The 21,812-nt window shown below is 38.8% G+C and overlaps 1 protein-coding gene across 3 annotated transcripts in view; it reads right to left on the reverse strand.

Moving 5' to 3' along the window:
- The window catches only part of MTHFD1L (methylenetetrahydrofolate dehydrogenase (NADP+ dependent) 1 like), a 157,736-nt gene that overhangs the window by 118,139 nt on the left and 17,785 nt on the right, over positions 1–21,812 (reverse strand). Inside the window, exons 9-14 of one of the 3 annotated variants that reach the window (XM_030499863.1) lie at positions 17,573–17,652; positions 16,783–16,880; positions 12,236–12,409; positions 3,632–3,768; positions 2,340–2,386; positions 507–614 (exon numbers count right to left, since the gene is read on the reverse strand). In XM_030499863.1, the coding sequence (XP_030355723.1) occupies positions 507–614; positions 2,340–2,386; positions 3,632–3,768; positions 12,236–12,409; positions 16,783–16,880; positions 17,573–17,652 (644 nt within the window). Of the gene's footprint in view, positions 1–506; positions 615–2,339; positions 2,387–2,846; positions 2,901–3,631; positions 3,769–12,235; positions 12,410–16,782; positions 16,881–17,572; positions 17,653–21,812 lie in introns of those variants that run through there. The other 2 variants (XM_030499864.1, XM_030499865.1) reach the window with 2 other exon arrangements.

Below are 21,812 nucleotides of genomic sequence, written 5' to 3' on the forward strand. Positions count from 1 at the left end.
CCCTTTAAAGACCCGACTTACATTTGTGTTAAGATCACAACGTATTTAGTGGTGGGAAGAGGATCTACTTTATTTTCTCCACAACTACTTCTTCTTAAGGTACATCACAGCCAACTATACACCAGAAGTATATTTTTATATATACACCAGAAGTAATTTTTAACTTTAGAAGGAGTATACAAATTATTAAAAAGTGTAAGATTATACATATCTTTTATTAGATATATAAACATCTTTTATTAGACTATTTAGTACAGTCTGAAATAGTTGACAATGTTCTGGGCATGAGATCCTTATCTTGAAGACTACCTTACGATAACTATTTGCCAGAAAAATATATCTGATAAACAAAATTTCCCAGCAGAACACAGAATGGCTTCAGCAGTAGTTTCTGTTCATATAGTGAAAATATAAAAAGATAATCAACTTATTTTGCTTTGAAATGCAGTTTACTGAAACATGAGAAAGCAAAAAACATCAAATGATTATCAGCAAATAACTCTCACCTTATCAGACTGAGTGTTCTCATGCAAGATCCTAGCATCAATAGCAGCAGCCAGCAAATTATTTGCAGCAGTTATAGCATGAATATCTCCAGTCAAATGAAGATTGAACTAGAAGGTGAAAACAACAAAATCCTTTTATAAGAAACCATTTAACTCAATTTATTAAATTTCAGGCAGATTAGCAGCAACAATCATTGCTATGTCCTTGAGGTTGCAGCTCTGATTAGTTACCTATCAGTGTAGATGAAATATTATCAGGATGAAAATACACTGAGCTATATGAAGGTCTGGTTTTCACCTGCATACATGGTAAAGTACCCTTAGTTTAGCCAAACAAAGCCAAGAGCATCTTTATTCTTTGCTAAATGATCCAAGAATGAAAGGCCCAGACCTACAGTTCCTTATCATTAAGACTAAATCAGTTAAATACTGTCAGTATTTACTAATTGACCTGGAGCAGGGGTGCTGATTTCTGCTGAATTCCCCCGAGCACACTGTGCGTGCTGGGTTTGGGGTGTACGCCAGCTTTCTGCCATGGGAGAACAGCCTGTGGCTTATCAGGCTTGAACTTTGCTGATATAAAGTTTGTCCAGCAAAGTTTTGTGGAAAAATCTGAAATCAGCAGTTCAGATTAGATTAGGACTTGTTGAGTAGGTATTCTACTTTTCATATATCTCTGACAGAAGGAGGTGGAAGGTCAGTTTCACTTGTACTGCAACACTGACTGGAGAGGGGCACCTACAGCAGCTGACACAAGCCTTTGTGCTCACACTCACATACAACAGGGGAATCAAAACTCTAACCAAGTGCTAAATTAGGGCTCTGCTTGGACCATCTGTGCACTTTCAAGCAGTACTTCACCAGCTCAGGCTATCCAGTGGTTCTGTTCAGCTCTAAATTATGACTCTTTCGGGGTGAAACCATCATTTCCAAACAAGCACTGAATATACATGTAAGCTTAGCTATACTATCCTTATGTGTCCCACTGCCCAGAGATCTACTCGCATTTTATGCTCTGGAAAACAACACAAAACCTCATTGTTAACTACAGCATGCTGAGCCCCTGGGCACATGGCTAAGCCTGCTTAGGACAAGCGACCGAGGTTAAGGAAGGCACCCAGCTCAGATGGCAGCAGCCAATTGAGAACATTACACACAGTCTACACTTCATCTCTGTCCTTGACCCAGCCTGCCCATAAATGCATGGACCACATAGCTTTACATTGTGAATGCTGTGCTAGGCAAGGGCGCATACTTCAGAGTACCACTGTTTTCACAATGAGAGTATTTTGAAAGCACAAAGTCAGCCAGCTCCTTTGAAAGCTGGCACGTGATTTTCAGAAGCCCTCAAATAGAGCTAGGGATGATGCCATCTTCAACAGAAACCCATTTACTTTTGAGTAAAGCTGCAGATTAATTTACAGGTAAGAAAACAATTCTTCCACTTTGACAGTGCCAGGGCACCAGAGCACCACCAGCCCTGACTATCACTGGACCCCTGAGGCTCCCTGAACCCCTGGGGCTCCCCCATGGCCCAGGACCCCATGTCAGCCCCCGGGCCATCAGCTTCTGCCCCAGCCATGCTGCAGCAGGGTTGGTCTCCAGCTCCTGCAGCCCTGCCCAGCCATAGACTCCAACAAGCCAGACGCATCAGTTGCTCATGTCCCAGCCTATCCCCATGCAGGTGCACAGTGTCTGGGCTCAGGCTGTCCCAGTGCCCCTGGCTGCCTGCTCTGACAGACCATCGTCACTGACCAAGTGCTACAGCAGGAACTTCGGCCTGCCCATCCCTCCCAGAGGGACAGGGACTCATGTCCCCCACCCCTGTCTCACCTCCTCCATTGGGATCACTTGAGCATATCCACCACCGGCTGCTCCACCTGTGCAGGAAAGCATATAGTCACATCAGACTCTGACCAGTTTCAGAAAAAAACACATGAAGTCAAACATACAGTGTTGATGACACATTTCTCAGCATTTCAATTTCTATTAGGGGGTTAACGATGCACCCAAATGAACAGGATTTCCTTAAACCTTGCTGGCTTTTTCCAGCAGGCAATAAAAGGGAAATTCTTGATCTGAAATGAAATCCTACACATGATGGCTGGCCCAGACTTCGGCTACATAAGGGCTACCCTCTGCTCCTGCCCAGATTTAGGACACAGTCATGCACATGCAGCTGTTGGGTGGAAAGACGTAGCAGTCACAAGCAAGCACTGCTTCCGAACAAAACCTTCACACCTTTGCCTGAGTGCTCCTTCCCCACTGCCTCTCAGGGTACAGGCAAAGAAGTTCACTGTAGCCTACGCACAAGTTGAGTGGAGGGATTAAAGCACTCACATTCACCAGTCTTGGCTGAGAAGCACCAAGCACCAGGAGCCTTCCAGCTGAAATCAAACTTGTTAACTTAAACTTCAGCAAAGCAAAGTAGAGCAGATGGGGAGTGCTTGCCCAGTTAGGCACCAAACTCAGCTGAGAAATGGCAAAAAAAAGATTAGATTACTTCCTATCAGCATTGAAGACAGGCTTGAACTCTGGCTGGCTCTTACCTGGCCCTCATGCTCTTAAAGGGTTTCTAGGCAGAAAAGCTGTGATTAGGGGCGACAACTCAGAAGAACGGAAAGAAGAGGTTCAGACCTGGCCAAATGCATGATGCAGACAAGCTGAACCATATGCTTAACTGCCAACTTCCTTAGCTGGGATATTTCTTATCAATATGAATGGATTTAGGACTCTTTCTCAAGGAAGAATTACACAATAACATTTAGAGACATTTTTAGAGAGTCTCCAAGTAGAGGAGTTGCTGGAAGGGCAACTGTTTGTGCATACTTGCACAAAACTCCTGGCTAGCACATCCCCATGCCTTTCACTATGTTTGGGCTTCATCTGCATTATCAATACACATTAAGTATATGAACATAGATATGATCCTTGTATGGGAAGACGTGCAAGAAACGTTTATCTATTAGTTATATACTTTCAAAAAATCCAATATGCTACCATTCAGACAATTCATGGAGTGAAGTAACTAAAGAATTGAAATGAAAAGAAAAAAAAAGGAGCAAAAGAAAAAAGTATTTCCTTTTAATCTTACAGAGGTCATAGAGTCTGCAAATATTATGTACCTTTAACTCCAAAAGTAGGTCCTTGAGAAGGTTGTCTCAGACAAGCAAAGGAATTAATGTTAAGGTGTGCAGTAAGCGCTTGAACAAGACCAATTGTGACTGTGCTTTTCCCCTCTCCTAGGGGTGTAGGGGTTATTCTAGCAAAACAAGAAAAAAGATTAATCAAATTCTTTGCTGATGTCAGCCTGGCTAAGGATATCAGAACTTAAAGCTTTTGATTTCAATGAAGAATATTTGTACAGCAAATTTCAATAAGATTACTTTATCTCCACAAAAATACTGCCACAATGTTAGCCCCTAGCTCTACTTGGAATGCTAATATACATGTGTCTTCGATTTAAGCAATTTACTATGATAGCAGAAAAAGAGAAGATTATTTTGGCAAAAGTTCTAAAAAGAATATATTGAATTTAGACATTTTTATTACAGCATAAGTCTCACCAGTTTCATTAACAAGCCATCCATCAAGATACTCTGAGCATATATTAATACTTTTCTGTAGTAATGCATGAGACATTTTATTCCCACTGCTCAAAATTTGAATGAAATAACAGAATATTTTAAATTAAATAACCAACACTTCTGTATGTAGAGCTCAACTATCCCTCTCCAGCTTCCATGTCATTGCAACCCTCAGCAATGACAGATCAACTGCTTTTTATTTAAAACAGGACATGAAAGTCACTATATTCAACTGAACATGATTTATTTTACACTTATGTTTCACGATATTGTTGCAGATTTAATGGTGATGAGAGCCAATTACAATCATAGTCCAACCTCCCATACAAATGCTCAAAAATCTTGTGCTACAACTCCCACACCTAGACCATGACTGAACCAGACCAGAATTTTAGAAAGATATTCAACCTCAAATCAGAGACTCTAAACTCCTCCCAGAGACTCTATTCTTGTACCTTTAATGAAGGGACAATGAGAGCTGATTTTGCAAGTAGAAAATGTCATCAGCCTTCTGTGAACAAGAGACACCTCAGTTTAAGTGATGTCTTCCCTACTTTCAAGGTCCATGTTAAAAGTGGGGGAGTCTTGGAGTTTTTATTTTTTTTTTCTTCCTTAAAGTATGAACATGCCTCATGTCTCCAAAACGCATTCAAATGATTGAGGCACAGCATTTCTCATTTTGAGTGGCAAAAAAAGAAAGCCCTAGTCCTTACAGAGCTCTCACACAAGTCCCACTTTTTGGCAAAGTGTAACCATTCATATCTTTTCTGTCTTCACTACTTGCAGAAAAGTAAGTAAGTACCTTAGTGAAGTTGATTAAGAACTAATGTTCATTCCCAAGGAAATACAAGCATGCACACACATCCTAGTCAAAGAGGAACCCTTATCCTATGACCTCTTCAAAACTTGAGCTAAAACATCTAGCTCTAATTAGAAACACTTCCTTTCCCAACCAGTAATTTTTCCAAGATATTGCTATCCTCAGAGCACAACTCAAGTGCATTAAAACATCAGTAAAATTGTAAGATTCAGCTAAATTCAGTCAGTTCACAAATTTACAAAAGCCATTCTTTGCCTCACAAAATATAAATGCGTGAAAAACATTAACTTGTCACAAATCTATCTTTTACTTCATCATTAGATCCTGGGCTTTTTGTTAAGAAAAAAGAAGCCTTTGTCTGAAAAAATTTGGGCAACAGGAGGCAAGCCAAATAAACATCTTCTAGTGGGAGGTGTCCTTGCCCATGGTAGGGGGGGTTGGAACTAGATTATTTTAAGGTCCTTTCCAACCCTAACCATTCTATGGTTCTATGATTCTATAATTCTGTGCTGTTCTAGGAAACAGAACTTTCCTATTCAGAAATTTTCCTATCAGAAAAGTAACGTTTTAACTCAAGTTTCAGTGAAGAAATAAGAGATTCCCTAAACTGAGACTCTTCCTAAATAGCATTTTGTCTACTGGCAGCTTTGAACTACTTTCATATGACGATGTACCACATGGGTTAATTAATTTGGGCATTTGTTTTCAGTCATTTTTTCCCAAGTTTATAACATCATGTTTGTCAACCATCTGATTCTTAAGTATTGTCAATAGTTTACCGTCCACACTACTTTGGCATCCCAGCTTCCTAAAACAGCACTCTTTTAACTTAAAAGGGAATTCACGGATTTTTAGCAAAATATCTATGTAGAGCCAACAAAAGATGGGACATTTAGAGGATATCCTGAGAAGGATCCATTTTATCTACTCTCAAAAGCAGTTTTGGTCCCTGTCATCTTTTTAACCATACTATCCCTTCTTATTTCCTTCTGATCTACTGCAGGAGCACAAAATGCTTCATGTTTGCAGCTCCTAGAAGAATGGAGACTTTTTAATCTATAAGTTGTCACAACAGCAAGCCCTTCCAGTTTTACTCCTGCTATAATAATGGCTTCCATTTTCCCATCACTATTTTTGCAATCTCATGCAATTTCAGCATTTTGTCCTGGGATCCTTACTTTTGGACAAAGATGCTTCTTTCAGAGCACCAAGGCCAGATTAATTCATTTTCACTTCCAGTTTCACCCTCCTGACTACTGTTTTAACACTTATTGCCACAAGCCCATTGAAATCATTATTTAGCATGGTTTCTCCTTGCCCCTTGTTCTGCTACTGTCTCATTCACTTTTGTCTATTGCCTTAATCTCATTTACTTGATCCTCTTATTCCTGTGTATTAAAGCCAGATTTAAAGAATATTTGAGTAATCTTGAGGTGTTACTGCACCCAAACACTTAACAAGATAATAACTCTTTAAGCTATTTAAAACACAGCATTAACAACACAAACAAACAAAAAATAAACCCACCAAAAAGCAAACTACTCTGCTATGAAAAAGACACCCATAACAGTTTGCTGGAAGTTACCAGTAAAGGGCTTCCCACAAACCCGCAAAGCTCAGTGCACACAGTGGCTACGCTGCTAACAGAGCAACCCGTATTTGCAGTGCTTCCTGTTGGTGGTTACCTCTGGTTTTGAACATCAGACACACAAAGTTCACAATCAAGAGAATTAAGACACCCTCACTACCTTATTTACTCAAGTGTTGCTCAAAACATGGCAGAAGGCTAAGCTGGCATGCAGAGCAGCATAGGGACTCTTTACAAGTCTTACGAAACAAGCAAAAATCAAAGATGCAGCCTACCATTCAGTAAAAGCAAGGAAATTGAAATTGACAAATGCATAACCAGAAGGCATGTTGGTGGTAGCATGAAGAACAGTATCTGCTTGTCACACAACATACACACAATCAAGAAGCACATTACTAAAACTCTCTGGTAACTAGGCTGGCCCATTCTAAAATGACAATGTAAAACAAGTCAGAAAGCACTGGGAATTTTCTATGAGAAAGACCTTTTTCCAGAGAACAAAAAGAGAAACACCAGGAGGAATAGATTTCAACTCTGCTGAATTTCCAATATATTGGCACTCTGCACCAGCCAAATCCCGGACATCCACATACTGAGAATGTGGCACTCTGGGAGAACCAGCCTCCACCAAAGTGGGGTTAAAAATTAACTACAGCAAGCTTATTTTCACCAGTGTACTCATGCAAGCACACAATGGTTTGCAGACAGGACCTTGACTTCATCAAACCTGTTCGGCTTTAACAGCATACATTTCAAGTGTGTTCATATGGGTTGGTTTGTTTTAATCTGTTCTCTCCCTTCTGCGAAGCCCTGTCATCCTTAATTTTCCTGCAACTAGAGTTACTCAGATGGACATCTAAAGGCTCAAAACGGGTAAAGATTGAGGAAGAAAACCAGCAATCAGACTTCCATAAATGGCCTCCAGCACTTGAGTGCCACTCTCCCAAGAAACCTCATACATTGCAGCAGGTAGGAATAGACAGTAATAGCTGAGCAGTTAAAACTAGGAACCTGACTTTTCAGACTCTTTTCACCTAAAAGAATTAACAAAATGTGAGGGATCTGAAAATCACACTATCCAGTGAAGCCGGATTAGTCTGGACAATTCACTCACCTATCCTCAACTTCTCGTCTTACATGAGATGCCTTGGCAGGACATCTTTGATTCTCATAGGCTCGGGAGCAGCCTAGAGACTACACGATAAATCTTAGGAGCTAAACAGTTATTTAATAGTTTCAATAGTTACCAGAACCTCAGTTTTAAAGACTAGTGGGGGGAGGGGGGGGGGGGGGGAAGTCTGAAATTAAAAAAAATTTCTCTTCCAATAATTTCCTTAGAAAGCTTATTTAAAATATCTTCCTTTTTGTACCTGGCCTAGTTTGATCAGGTTTTATAAATAAAATAATCCTCTTAAACGGTTTTATGGACATTAAGATGTTTTTGCTGGCTATACTACTGAGCCTACCGTACTGCAGCTTAGGTCACTTGCTTGCATGAGTATAAAATTACAACTGCCAATGGCTAACTTTAGCTCAGTTGTGCAATGCTGTGTTTTGACCTTATGCAAATCTAGGGGGAAAAAAACCCCCTCCTTTAAAATACAGTAAATTTTCATGAACTTCAAGAGACTTTTACATCCATTTGCATTATTCTTCAAATTTCTTTAACACGTTTTCAATCTAAACACAGAAACCTCACAATCATTTTCCTCCTTAAAACTTACTTTGCCACCTACTAAGCAGTCACCAGCTCCTTGGCAAAGCAAGTTTTCCATAACATTGGAAAGTCTTCTCTTTTTATGTATATCAAAACAGAGATAAGAATATGCAGACTTTTTGTTTGTTTGTTATACATCACATTAGCTTACAGCAGAGCTGTTTCTGTGGGAAAGCTACATGAGGTCTCACAAAGATAAAATAAACAAACAGTGAGATGATACACTGCACCAGCTGTAACCTCCTCTAAGCTACCCCAGCCGCTGTGACTCCAGCAAGAACTTTGCTGGATATATGACAATTCTCCTCTTTCAAATTTTCTATCTTCAACTCATCAGTATCAGCAATTTTACAGATTTTAATGAGTTCACTATTCCTGTGATCAACCTGGAAGCCTGTAAAGCCTAGCTATGGAGGGCATGGGCAATTGAGTTCCCATAAATGACAGCCTCACCTACATACATCTCCCATCCGAGATTACAACTGTCAGAAATGTGTTTCTGAGCACAGAAGTGTTGCAATTCCTACTTCATGGGGGTGAGATTATGATAACATTGCAGTGGCATCCTCGAATTGGGACTTGAGCTTTCACGTATGAAAGCACAGTGATCATTGTGAAGCTAAAATGACTGAACAAAGCCAGGAACTCTCAAAAGCTGACAAACTCATCCAAGAAAATCCCAGTCAGGAGCTGTGCGATGGCAAGTGGAATACATGACAAACCGTCTCAGCCATGACTTTGCTTTGGACTGTCAGATTTTTCAGTGTCTCAACACAGTGGTATTTTCTCCTTTTATTTTTCCCTATGTTTTTCCTTTTTTTTCATGTCTACCATTTTTCTTACCTTTTAAGCACCTTGTGGCCCAAGAAATACAATGAAAAGAAATCCAATCCAATCCATACCTATTAGAAGTAAAATGCAATTCCAAATCTGAAATTTCTGTCCCTAAGATATTTATTTACCATCATAAAACCTGTACAAGCATTAAGTTTGTATTCATTTCCCTCAATTTTTACCTAACCAACAGCGTAGTTCATTGCAAAACAATCTATTAATGTTAGGTGAAAAGTACTGATTTTATGTTTTCCAGCATTCAAAATCCAACATGCTTCTTATTAAAAGCAGCACGATATTCCATATTTTTTCCACATTCTATTCTTCCTCTGCTTGCATTTTTTGAAATGAACAAGTTTTCAGAATTATCTGGTAAAACTCACAGCACTGAAGCATTTAAAAACAAAATGCTGGAAGACACAGAGTCTAATTGATTTTATATGTAGTTTTCTATTGTGTTTACAAATATGCCATCTACATGCTTGAATGCATGATTAAGTTATCCTGGGCACTAAGCTACTAAGTCATGCACAAGCTTCGTTCACTTGCATGCTCTCAGCTTGCCTTGGGAGGCAGTTTGAGTTAACATATCCTGTAACATATTTATTTTTTTTAGTACACTAAAAGCCTGTATACAGGCAGTGGATGCCCAAGAGCTAATTTCTGCATGATAACTCATGGCTCTGACCCTGAGGTGACGTGAGCCCTGTAACAAGTCTCACACACACAGAAAACCCCAACTAAGAATGAAAAAAGTGAAAGAATGCTTTCCACGCAGAGGAAAATTGAAGTTACGAAGAAATTAAGTCTTCATCCTATTTTCAATACAGCTACCCTTAGAGATAAAATGGCACATTTAGTTGCATTTTGCTATTTAGAACAAGTTTGGGCTCTAGCACATCAGGAATAAACTAGAAGTGCATTTGTGGAAAATATTTATCATTCTGAGACATCATGAAACATTTAAACTCAATTGTGGAATTACAGGCACAAATGTTACTGGCTGCATCACGGACAGAGGTTAGAGATTTTGCAGCTTGTTGAATACACACACACTTTTCACTCCCTTCACATATGAAAAGTACACATCATACATAATATATATTTCTGTCATACCAAATACCCTGAAGTACAAGCATATATATTAAATGTTTCCTCTGAAGCACTGGAAACTTATTCTGAAGCTTTATGTTGCATCATTCTATAAGAATTTCTAAGTATCTTTGGTTATTGTGAACATAATAATCCTCCAAGTGGTTGACCAAAGGTTTTGGTTGACCTTGCCTAGGCAGGGAGAGGATGAAGAAGGCAACTGAGGATACTATTTCACGCCCTGATTTCCACACTTGAGTGATATTCAGTTTTCATCACACTAAACAATCTGGTGGGGAACCACCAGATGCAGTTCCCCACTTTTATTGAAATCATCGTCTGGTACAGTCACTTCAGCAAATGAGAACAGCTGAGGACACATAAACACAAGTTCTACATGTATTTTACATGTACAATATTCAAAGTCAAACTTTGAACTCTCTCAGAAGAGAATGTTCCCACCATTGTAACCACTTTACCCAGGCACTCCTCGTACAGCAGACGGGCTTTGTATTCACCCCACCAGATGCAATAACTTCAGAGCAGTTACAAATAGCAACATACTGCATAATCAAGTAGTGTAGGTACCAAACCCAACCATTTGTTTGTGAGACATAGTTCACTCTTTATACATGTTATATAAACTTAAGATACACTTTTCTATTTGCTGACAGCTTTTCATCTTGCTAGTCAAAACTTCCCCATTTCTTCCACATGCATATAGACTTTTGTGTGTGCCAATAAAATAGCGTTCAGACAATTGCTTGACGAAGACTAGGAGACAAAGTAAGATGAAAAAACGTAAGCACTGGTGCCTGCAATCTGACACAACTAAAATCCGTCTGAATGGCGCTTTGCATCATGCTATCTTTCACCTCCAAACATTTTTAAATACGCTGTGCTTCTGTGACATTCTGTAAGGGAAGCCTGGCACAGCCTGCAGTATGGTGCCGAACTGATGCAGTTGACAACATGAGCCTGAAAGTACATAGTAGCAACTTTCTTCAAACTCAGACAAATACTGAATCTGCTCTTCTTTCTCCAAAGCCGCAAAATACAAAATAAAACTCTACTGAGGAAACTAAGCTCAGTTATTATTTCCTTTTCTTAAACAACTGCTCCAATGTCCTCCAGGAACATGTTTATACATTGCACTTCTATTACATAGCTTTGAAGACAGCTTCATAACTTGTCTGCCTCAGCTTTGTAACATCACGTGTCTCAGTCTACAACAGCTCCACCTCAGATACTGCCAGAAATCCAGGTTGTCCCCACAGGGAGTTAGTAAAGCAAACAGTTTTTGAAACACTACCCCAGCTGAGGAATTGGTAGATCAAGGCAGTTAAGAACAGCCTCTGCTTCTGCATCAGCCTAAAGCTGTACTTCAAACCTTACAAGGAAATAACCATATAAATTCAGAATATAAAGAACATATGCAATTTAAATACTAATGAAAACCTTCACGTTTGTGCACAATTAGGAGTTTCTACTTAGCAAACCAGGTGAATGAAAAAATGTTGTGTCACTGAATGCAGAAAAAATCCGTATCTCTTCAGAAGAGGATAATTCCTGATGAGCATAACATTTACCATAATCATGGGAACAGAGAGCAGGATAAACTTGCCTGGAGACATGTCTACATTTCAGAGAAAAAAAAATGGCTTTTTAAACTTTGTAATCTATTCTTCAATAAAAAAAGTATTTGTTGTTAATATCGACAGATTAGCATGTAGCTTCTGTTAGAGTCTGTTTATAAACAGCCACAATATGCACAGACTTATACACTTGAGTTTAACATTTAAAATCCTGATAAAACAGTAAGAAAAACTCCACACATCAATAGATAACCTTTAAGAAGCTCAGAACAAACTACCTTATATAAAATATACTTTACTTCAGTAATAACAGTTTGGAAGAAAGTTGTGTTACTTCAAAAATTTTCCGAACTGCTCACTTTGAGAAGAGAGCAACAAACAGCCAAAAACATTCAGGGTTCTCAGTTGTGCAGTGTATTAAAAAGATGTAAGCTGCATGTCTATATTCATATGAATAGAGAGAGTGGACATTAATGACATAACTGTACATTCTTACCCAGCAACGAGAACATATTTTCCATCTGGTTGATCCTTTAACCTTTCCAGCAGGGACAAACGTACTTTGGCTTTGGTTTGGCCATAGATCTCAATTTCATCTGTAAGCAATCCTATCTCCTTGGCAAGTACATCAACAGCTTTTGGACTCTGTGCTCGAGAAATCTCAATATCACTGGAAAAGAAAACAAATAGGAGCCAGGAGATTTCTCTCAGCTTAGGTGGTCGACAACAGAGCACAAAACAACAGCAAATACTCCAACAATGGGGTTATTGTAATCAATTTTTCAATCCTCTCTCACATTTTATTAACCAAACCTTAATATTAGCTAACACCTAATATAACATTGAAAATCACATGCAGTGTTTGTTAATTGCTACAATTTCACAGAGTTGTCTCGTTTAATCAGATTCCAAATATTACGTAATGCTTTCATGTCAAGCTAGAGATGTGTCTGCTGGATGCTCAAGTGTGTCCTACTGGAATGGATGTTTCTGTTTTTGTTTTTCTTCTCCTCCCTCCCGGTATATTTCAGCACATCCGCTTTACTAAAAAGTGCATACATTCCTTGGCCAACAGTCACATAAACACATTAGCTAAACCCGATGCTTGTTCATGTAGCTCCTTTCATCAGAGGGTACTGCCAAGCAAACTGGGCCTTGCTACTCCCCAATGAGGGCAGAGTAGCAAGGAAAGGCACTGAAGGAAACTTGAAGATCAATTCATGCACTTCTAAAATGCAGCTAAAATTACAATGGCCACATAGGAGGAGTTTAATGCACAGGGCTCAGGCCAGAAGTCCAGCGAGCTTATAAACTATTTCCAGCAGGAGCTGTGAGTGGCAGCTGAGGCGAGAGAACAAGCACGGTGCAAGCACACATGGTAGACTGTCAGAGGGGAGGTGGCTGTAGGCTGGGGATACTATTGTATCTGCAACTCCTGACCTAGACTACCTGGGGTCTTTGGGTTTAATACTCCTTCATGTATTGTTCATTTGTGAGCTTGACCTAGTTGCCCCTGATGTCCATGTAAGTGTTTAGTAGCTGTAAGCTCCCATGGCAATAAAGTCCAGTGCCCGACACACAAGATGTCAACAGTTGTCTCCTTTGGCTTTGAATTGCTCACATCACCACAGAAGCAAGCTAAAAAATTACCAAGAGATTAATTACTTTCCGCCTAACCAAGCTAAATTCCTTCCTGCACTTTCAGTTGATTACAATATTTTTAAGATAGAATCTGGCAATGGAATCAAAGCTAACGTCCTGAACTTTCAAACAGTCTGCAAGACCTCAAATTTCCACAGATGAACACAGAACTACTGCCAGATCTCAACTCTATGTGTGGACTTCAGCTGTTCTCCATCCACCAGCAAATAATCAGTTTGTGCCAACTTAATTGCTTGCCATTCTTTGAGGATATCCTAAACTGGGGCCATTATTCAATTCTAATTCTCAAGTATTCCACTTTTGTACCCTGCACCAGCTAAGTGAAACACAGACAATGACATAACCCAGTACTACAGGACAAGAAGGTACCCAATCACAGCACTCAGTGGCTGGGTGGATGACCATTCCATTGCATACGCTAACCTAGAATCTGCTTTCTTTCAAAGACATACCAAGCATATCCTCTTGCATAGAAGGCTTTCTTTAAATAAACCTTTTTTTAAAAAGAAACCTTTGGCTTTCTTTAGCATTACTTCAAATATGACTAGCCATAAAAAAATGCATCGAGAACACAAGATGGAGAGGCTTATAAACACCACATGGCAAAGAATATTTAAAGTTTTCATTAAAACTCTCTCTATAAAAACAACTTGAGTCCCAGAAAAATATTGGTATGTTGATGACAGTGTGGTAGAAAGTTAATCTCCCTTTTTTCTTTTTTTTCCCTACTACTAAATGTATCAGCCTCTTTACTGAAAGACAGAAGCTCTTATTTCAAATCTCAGGTCAGACTATAAAGACTTCCTGCAGCAACCTCAGCCCTTCCTATCTCCCTATCCCTTGAGATACAAATTCTTCCCCTTCAGAGTTCTGGAAGAAACAATGAGGCTTTTCCCATCCTGCAGGTACCACTACTGGCAAAAAGTGGAAGAAGCAAACTAATCAAGCTTTACACTTATAAATAAATTAAAAGGTAAAGCATTTCTAGACAAATAAGATTGCAAATACTTTTAGAAGTAAATTTGACAGTGAATGCCAATAGTTCTTGGTTGGTAAAACCACTGCTGTCATCATTTTTCCATTTGAAATTCCTTCAAGGACATTTAAAGCAACTAGACTTTTAACAACTTAGAAACTCTTTAATGACAGATTGCACACTGATGCCTACAATAAAGTGACAAAAGGCATAATTTCATAATCAATTTATATTATACCTTAACTACTACTGGGACTAAACAACACATGAAATGTTTACGTCTAAGTCTATTATTTCTGGTAAAAGAATTTTCTAAACCAGGAAATTCAGGATTTTATTATAACTAGTATTTACAAGTCTCCATTTGTAGCTAGCTCTTTTAGTTTAACAATATAATCTCTATATTGGAAATGCCAGAATTATTCAATAAGCTACATTATTCAATATTGCTGGAAATGTGCAACAGTGGCTCCACTGACACTCTAAGTGTCCACCACTGACAATGTAAGTCACAAAATACAAAAACATTTTAAAGATGTGGGAAGGCTCTACCTCTACTCTGTCTGTGTGCTGGATTTTTTTTTTTTTTTTTTTTTAACTGCATATTTGCAAGAAATTCTTCTGTTCCATTTCCAGATCTTTGGAAATACTTCAATTAACACCCAGATCTCACAGAAATCAAAAAGCAGATGTTCCTAGTTTTAGTGCTTAAGCAGCTTTGCCTCATTTTCAATGAAAACTCCATCTGTTTCCACACAACATGATGTATTAATGTAAGATTACATTTTATTGCAGGATACTTTCCATCTGATGAGTTGCTTTACATTTAAAGGAGACATAAAGCTATAGAGTTATCAAATAAATGGAAGTCTTATTACTGCTTATATTACATGCCATTATGTATTAATTATGCAAATACTTACGTACGAAACACACAATGTCATAGAGAGGGTTAAGAATACTTTTTTGAGAGTTTTTTTACCATCACACTCATGACATTATATGCTTTACTCTTCCTTTTAACTGTATTATTTAAGGATAGATTTTTCAGGCTTTAATTCTAGAAATGTTACATGCTAGCCCAGGAAAAGCTCAAGTATTTCTTGCCCCTTGTGCCTCTGGGTACAATAGAAAACTCATTCTTTTGGCATCTCTGTTTTAAATTACAATTGCCTCCATTCTCATGAAACTGTTGTAAGAGACAGTGAAAACAAAATCAAAATGCTTAGAAAAGAAAACATTCTGTTACAGCTTTCCAAAAACACAGCAGTGGGATTCAGAATTACAGAATCACAGATTGGCTGAGGTCGAAAAGGACCTCTGGAGGTCATCTGGTCCAGTCCCCTATCTAGAGCCAGTTAGTTGCCCTGGATCACATCCAGGTGGTGTTTGAATATCTGCAAGGATGGAGACTCCACAATCTCCCTGCACAATCTGTGTCAGTGCTTGGTCACCCTCACAGCGAAAAAGTGTTTCTTGATGTTCAGACGGAGCTTCCTGTATTTCAGTTTATGCTCATTGCCTCTGGTCCTGCCACTGGGCAGCAGTGGGAAGAGCCTGGCTTTGTCCTCTTTGTACCCTTTTATTTATACACATTGATAAGATCTTCCTGAATCTTCTCTTCTCCAGGCTGAGCAGTCCCAGTTCTCTTTGCCTTTTGTCCTATATGAGGTCCCTTCAGCAGCTGCATGGCCCAAAAGCAGGCATACAAATAAGCACAAAAAAATTTCAACGCTTGCCCACATGGCAGAACCACACTTCAAGTGCTTGGTTCCTCCCTCTGTCACCCAATACAACACACAGAAAAGCACTTCAGCACAGCGAAGAGCTCAGGCTAATCTAAACATCAGAGATGTCAGCAACTGTGCCAAGGCAGACCTAAAATCCCTGAGGCCCAGACATTGGCCTTGGGAGGTAAATGACAGGAACTGGTTTAAAAGATTCTGGTTATGAGAATAAATATGCTTCCTGCTTTTCACATCTACACAGGAATATAAAAATCTACTGCAGGAGAAAGTACTTCTACCGAGGGAAGAAACTAAATATAAGATCAAATGCCATTGAAACCACTGGTCCTTAACTAGATCCATAAACACCTTCCTACATTAGGGTTTAGCGATTAGGAACTTCCTGCATTTTGTATTTCTGTTGATGTTACACAAGGCTTCATCTCCCTCCCTCATTGAAACCTTCCAGCTTTAGGTCTGCATTAAATAAAGCTTGGTTCCAATGCACATCATAAAAGTAAAAATTGATAGGAAACAGAAGGACATGGTCACAATGAGGCATACAACAAAACAGCACAACATGTAGTCCACATAAGATGATTAAAGATTGATTAGGCACGGATCATTTTTAGGTTCATCGTCACATTTAACACTTGCCTACTCTTTTGCACTTATTACCTGGGCACTGGGGAGAGAGGCTGCAGTTTCAAGCAGCGGAGGTCCCACTTCCTGTACTGCTGGGACTGGATCCATCGCTCAGTAGTTTTTACCATGTTCTGTTTTTAAACAAGAAAACAGCACACACCAGCTGTATCATAAATGCTGAATGCTAATTTCAAATGATCTCAAAAGTATGAGTATGTTGAAATAACTTCTACAGCAAAGGCTAACAAAAAAAAAAAAACAACTTCAAAATCTTTCCATTTCATGGTTTTAGGAGGAAAGAAAAAAACACTGCACTATAACTGTCCTGTTGTTTGTCAAAACGAAACAAGACCATTAGCACATAAGTGGCAGAGAAGAGTCTCTAGGCACTTGGGGATTTTATTCTAGTAAAATGGAGAGTTACTATTCTCTCATACCTTAAAAAATAATGGAAGATATTAATTGTTCACTGACTCATGCTGCTTCCACATGAAACAACAAACTTTTGGACCCTCTATCAATCACACCACAAAAATGCACGCAGATGTAATTAATCTTCACTGTCTTACGAGAATAAGTAACATTAGTCTATTGACACAGTGCTTCTGCCAAGCTTTACTGTAATCGTCAGAATGATGACATCTAATATTTAATATACTTTTATCTAACTAAATGTAGCAGGCATGATTCACCCTAACTGAGTAACACTTGCTATTAAAGATGTTTAAAAGAGCAAAACAAAAATTAAAATCTAAGCTGGAGAAGCGATTTCTACAGTTTACAAGAACAGCAAAAAATTTACAATGTCTGAAGTTCCACTAACCTGCATTCGCATTGCTATTGCAAGAGAACCAACAGTGTTTTCAGCAGCATGATTGTTTTGCTGACCATAGTTGTGTTTCTCTGTAAAACAGAAGTATTGCACTAATTAATTGCAAAGCTTTTGTCAGTGGGAGCATGTGTATTTGAAAGCTATTTCCAATCAAAAATTTTCTGAATGTTGACTTGAAATTTAACAATGTCACTGACAAAACTGTAGGTGGCTTCTTCAATATTTCAAATGAAATCACCCAGGAGGATGGATATACTGTGAAAAATCAGAGAGCAACTGTATGCTCTGAAGCATGTTACACAAATATATATGCATAATATTGCATATTACACACATGCATATGATAAAGCATATGAATACTTTAAAAAGAAAATAAGGAAACACTGAGATTAATTCCAGGACCCAAATAATTGCTTCTGGATCAAAACAACAACAACAACAACAAAAAACAAACCCAAAACCAACCAAGCAAACAAACAACAAACAAAAGGTGCCAGAAAAAGCACGAGGCAGCTGTGAGGATTTAAAAAGCTATATATATTTTTATACAGAACACCTACATGAGCATGATAAAGCCTGTCTTCTTTTTCACTCACCCATTACAGCAAGAGAGAACAATGAAATGGTCACAAAATACTATATAGGATTATTCTCCAACAGGATTTATAACTTGGAAACAGAATATGCAAGATTTTTTGAGCACCAGAAACTATCTTCATGAATGTGACATTAAAAGTAGATATTCTGAAGTCTACACAATTCAGACTCCAACTTTAGAGATAGTTACAATTGTTTCTAGTGGCAATATATCATATAATAATCATACATTAGCTACCCTAACTAAACATTATTTTGTCATTTGCTTGTAATCATTCTTTTGGCTTGTTCTGCTGTTGCTTATTGACTTTTATGTAGACACAATTTCTCCAAAATTCACATCTTAGTCTCTGTGGGCATATCAAGGCCCTAGCTGCATTCTGAAGGGCGTAGACATAACTGTAATAAAAAATAACAACTGTACGCTGACAGCTTTAACCTTTCCCCCACAGGGGAACTGAAGTGCAAAGCATGACCTGGTCAAGCTCTCACTCTACTCATCCCATCTGTACATCATAAAACGCTCACGTTGCCTTGCACAATTACCCCTCCCAGTAAGGGTCTCGGCGGTGTCAGGGCACAGAAACCTCAGGCTGAGCCTATGTGGCATCTATACCTCAGTGACAAAGCTAATGAAGCAGAAGGTTACAGTCCTGGCATTAAGCTCTAATTAAGAATGTGTCTCAAAAATCCTTAAAAATATATATATAAAAAAAAAAAAAAGCCTTCTGGAGATGCTCGCATTTAGACTCAGACAGAGCAGTTTTTCTGGAACAGTCTATCACAGTCATAAGTTGACTGTTGTTGCTTTGAGAGCAGGCTGGGAGAGCTGCCAAAGAGACAAATGAAGTAGGAAGAATGAAGTTTAAAATCCCATTTCAGACAGCTGTGCTTTACAGAAACGTATCAACTTTTTATGTTATTTGGCTTAATACAACTTCTTTATCAGGGCAGAGCTAGCATGTGTGTAAATACATATCAGAATTAGACATTTCCCTTCAATAAACTACTTCTCTCAGGCTGCCTATGCTACACACTCACCCCACAAATGACTAACCAGGCTTTTATAGGGGTGAAGGGGAAGCTAAAGGTGAAAGTCATGCACACATGAGCTTGCAAGACAATCACAAGATTGCAACAGTTCTCTTAGGATAAATTTTCCAGATGGGAGCCGGAATAGCAGTCTCTGCTTTGGATTACGGCCAGAAGATCAGCTGAACTGCAGAACTGCAGACATGGTGCTCCCTCCTCTGACTCACCCCAACAGAGGCCCATCTACCCATCTATTCATACCCTACCGTGCAGATGGGTGAGAGTTGCTGTCATGTGCTACCTGTCTGCTCAGGCAGCTTAGAATAGAGAAGAGGTGGGGAAATGGTTGAATTTCCCACTAACGTACTTAAATCATATGAGCTTCAGCTTTCAAGTGACCCCAAAGGAGTTGGACATCAAATCCCAAATAATCTGGCACCCTTAAGTTTTGTTCAGAAACTTTCATTTCTATACATTTACATATAAAGTATTCTCCTGTATGACACTACCAGCGCTCATTTGATTCCAAAATCATTAGTGCAGCAGAACAAGATTTTGCACTGCTAGAAATTGGAGAATGTTTCAAAATTGTGATAATTTCAAAATCTTTGATCAGGTTAAAAAAAAATACTTGGAAAAAAAAATCTGCCACTTTGGAGCAAGCACTTTGAGCTTTAGTCTCCTCGCTTACATCAGCTGCCCAATTCAGCTATGTCCCTGCAAACTTTGAGGGCTTTTAAAACATTTGAGTGTGTTAGACTACATGTATAACTATGAAAGATAGAATTCTAGCCATCATCTAGCTAGAATAAAAGTTATTTCATGGTCATTGTTGCTTTCAGGCTTCACTTAACTGCTGTGACCCCACAGATATTAAGTTGGACATTTCTAAAGCAAGAAAAAAATCCAGAACAATTTCCAAGCATCTCAGGCATATTCTACCACATATTGAAAGTGAAGAGTCAGTTGTGAGACTCAGTTCCTTCTCCAAGGTCATGAATATTCCACAATAGGCTTTTAATAAATATCTTGCAATTAAACTAAGTACATTCTTCCTGTCAGACACCCGTGTCTCATGTACCCCTCTAGTAAGTCTTGAGGCCAGAATTTTTTAAAGCTGCTAAAACGCATTTCTGCTATTCTTTCGGAGTTTCTCCAAGATTCTGACAATCTCAAAAGCATAACCAGGAAGACAGATAGACACTTGGTAGATAAGTTCTACTTAAATTATCTTGCTAAAAATCTCACCCTGCCTTTCCAAAGAAATACTTGGCATGGCCCACTGCTACAACTTGAAAAATGCAAAGAAATCTGTATGCTTATGCCAAATCTTATGATTCCTGCCTTAAGAATGAAAGTTGCTGTGGTATGTGAACACCACTCAAGTGTTCTAATGCAGTTTTCCTAACAGCAATCTTTTAGGCAAGGGAAATACTAATATTATCTATAGTTCTATAGAGCAACTAAGGCATGAAGATACTTAAATCTCAAGAAATGGCATAGTTATACTGCATAACTTTTAGGTCTCTGAAGACCCAGACTCTCTCTGCAACAGAAGGAGAGAACTAGTTATATGAAGGTGGGGCTTGCACCAGACAGCATATAGAGACAGGAGATTTCAGTCATTATAAGTGCCCACTCAGACTGCAAGGATTGGCTTACCCCCATCCTGCCTTCATAGACCTGCATCTCTACCCTGAGTCCAACACCTAAGAGGTTTCTACTTAGAACGATTCAAATGAGGAGGGACTATTTTTTTCATTTCTTTCTTTATTTATAGGTGCTACCACTGCACCACCATTCTCTCTTGTCTGCCCCTTTTCTTTTCTCCCCCATTCCTCCTTCACATAGGAGTATGTTATACTAGTAGATTGGGTACCTGCTGAAGAGACCTATGCTCCGAGCCCTGCCCTACAGATACTTAACAATTATATCCAACAATCCCTATGCAAAATAAATGGTCATTGAAGATGTGAGGAGTCTCCTAATCACTAGGCTAGGAAAAAGAAAAAATTACTTACTTTTGGACAACAACTCATGCAGCATCAGCAAGAAACAAGGCTTGGTACCCAACCCTGTGATCCTCATTAGGATCAGAGCACTGTTCTGGGAGGTGGAAGTTGAATGCCCAAATGCTTTCAGACAATTGAGTGAATAACAACACAGATCTCCCACACTCCCAGCACGTGTTCAAGTCAAGAGGATATCATGAAAGACAAGGAAAGGAATCTCTATGGCCACGCTTTGTATGGGAAAAACAGCTGCTTTATTATGAGTCTGATCTTGCATTAGCTCTGCATAGACTGCTTAATTTGTCCTTAGGGAATACCCCTAGTTTAAGAACCATACAATTAGTTTTCCTTGGCCTTATTCCCATTTCCCCAGTTTTGTACCAATAGATGTCAATAAGCACACTTGTAATAGATTTAGAAAAACACATTAACCAATCACGCTACCCACATACTTCTTTAGTTTCTGATACATTTCCAGAATAATCCCATCTGGACAATGAACAGTCAAATTCATATACATACAAAAAAAAAAATCTATAAAATACCTAGAGATCTTCACAGGACTTTAAGGAATTTCACAGGAAATGCAA

This window comes from Strigops habroptila, chromosome 10 (assembly GCF_004027225.2).
Source record: "Strigops habroptila isolate Jane chromosome 10, bStrHab1.2.pri, whole genome shotgun sequence".
Classification (NCBI taxonomy): domain Eukaryota; kingdom Metazoa; phylum Chordata; class Aves; order Psittaciformes; family Psittacidae; genus Strigops; species Strigops habroptila.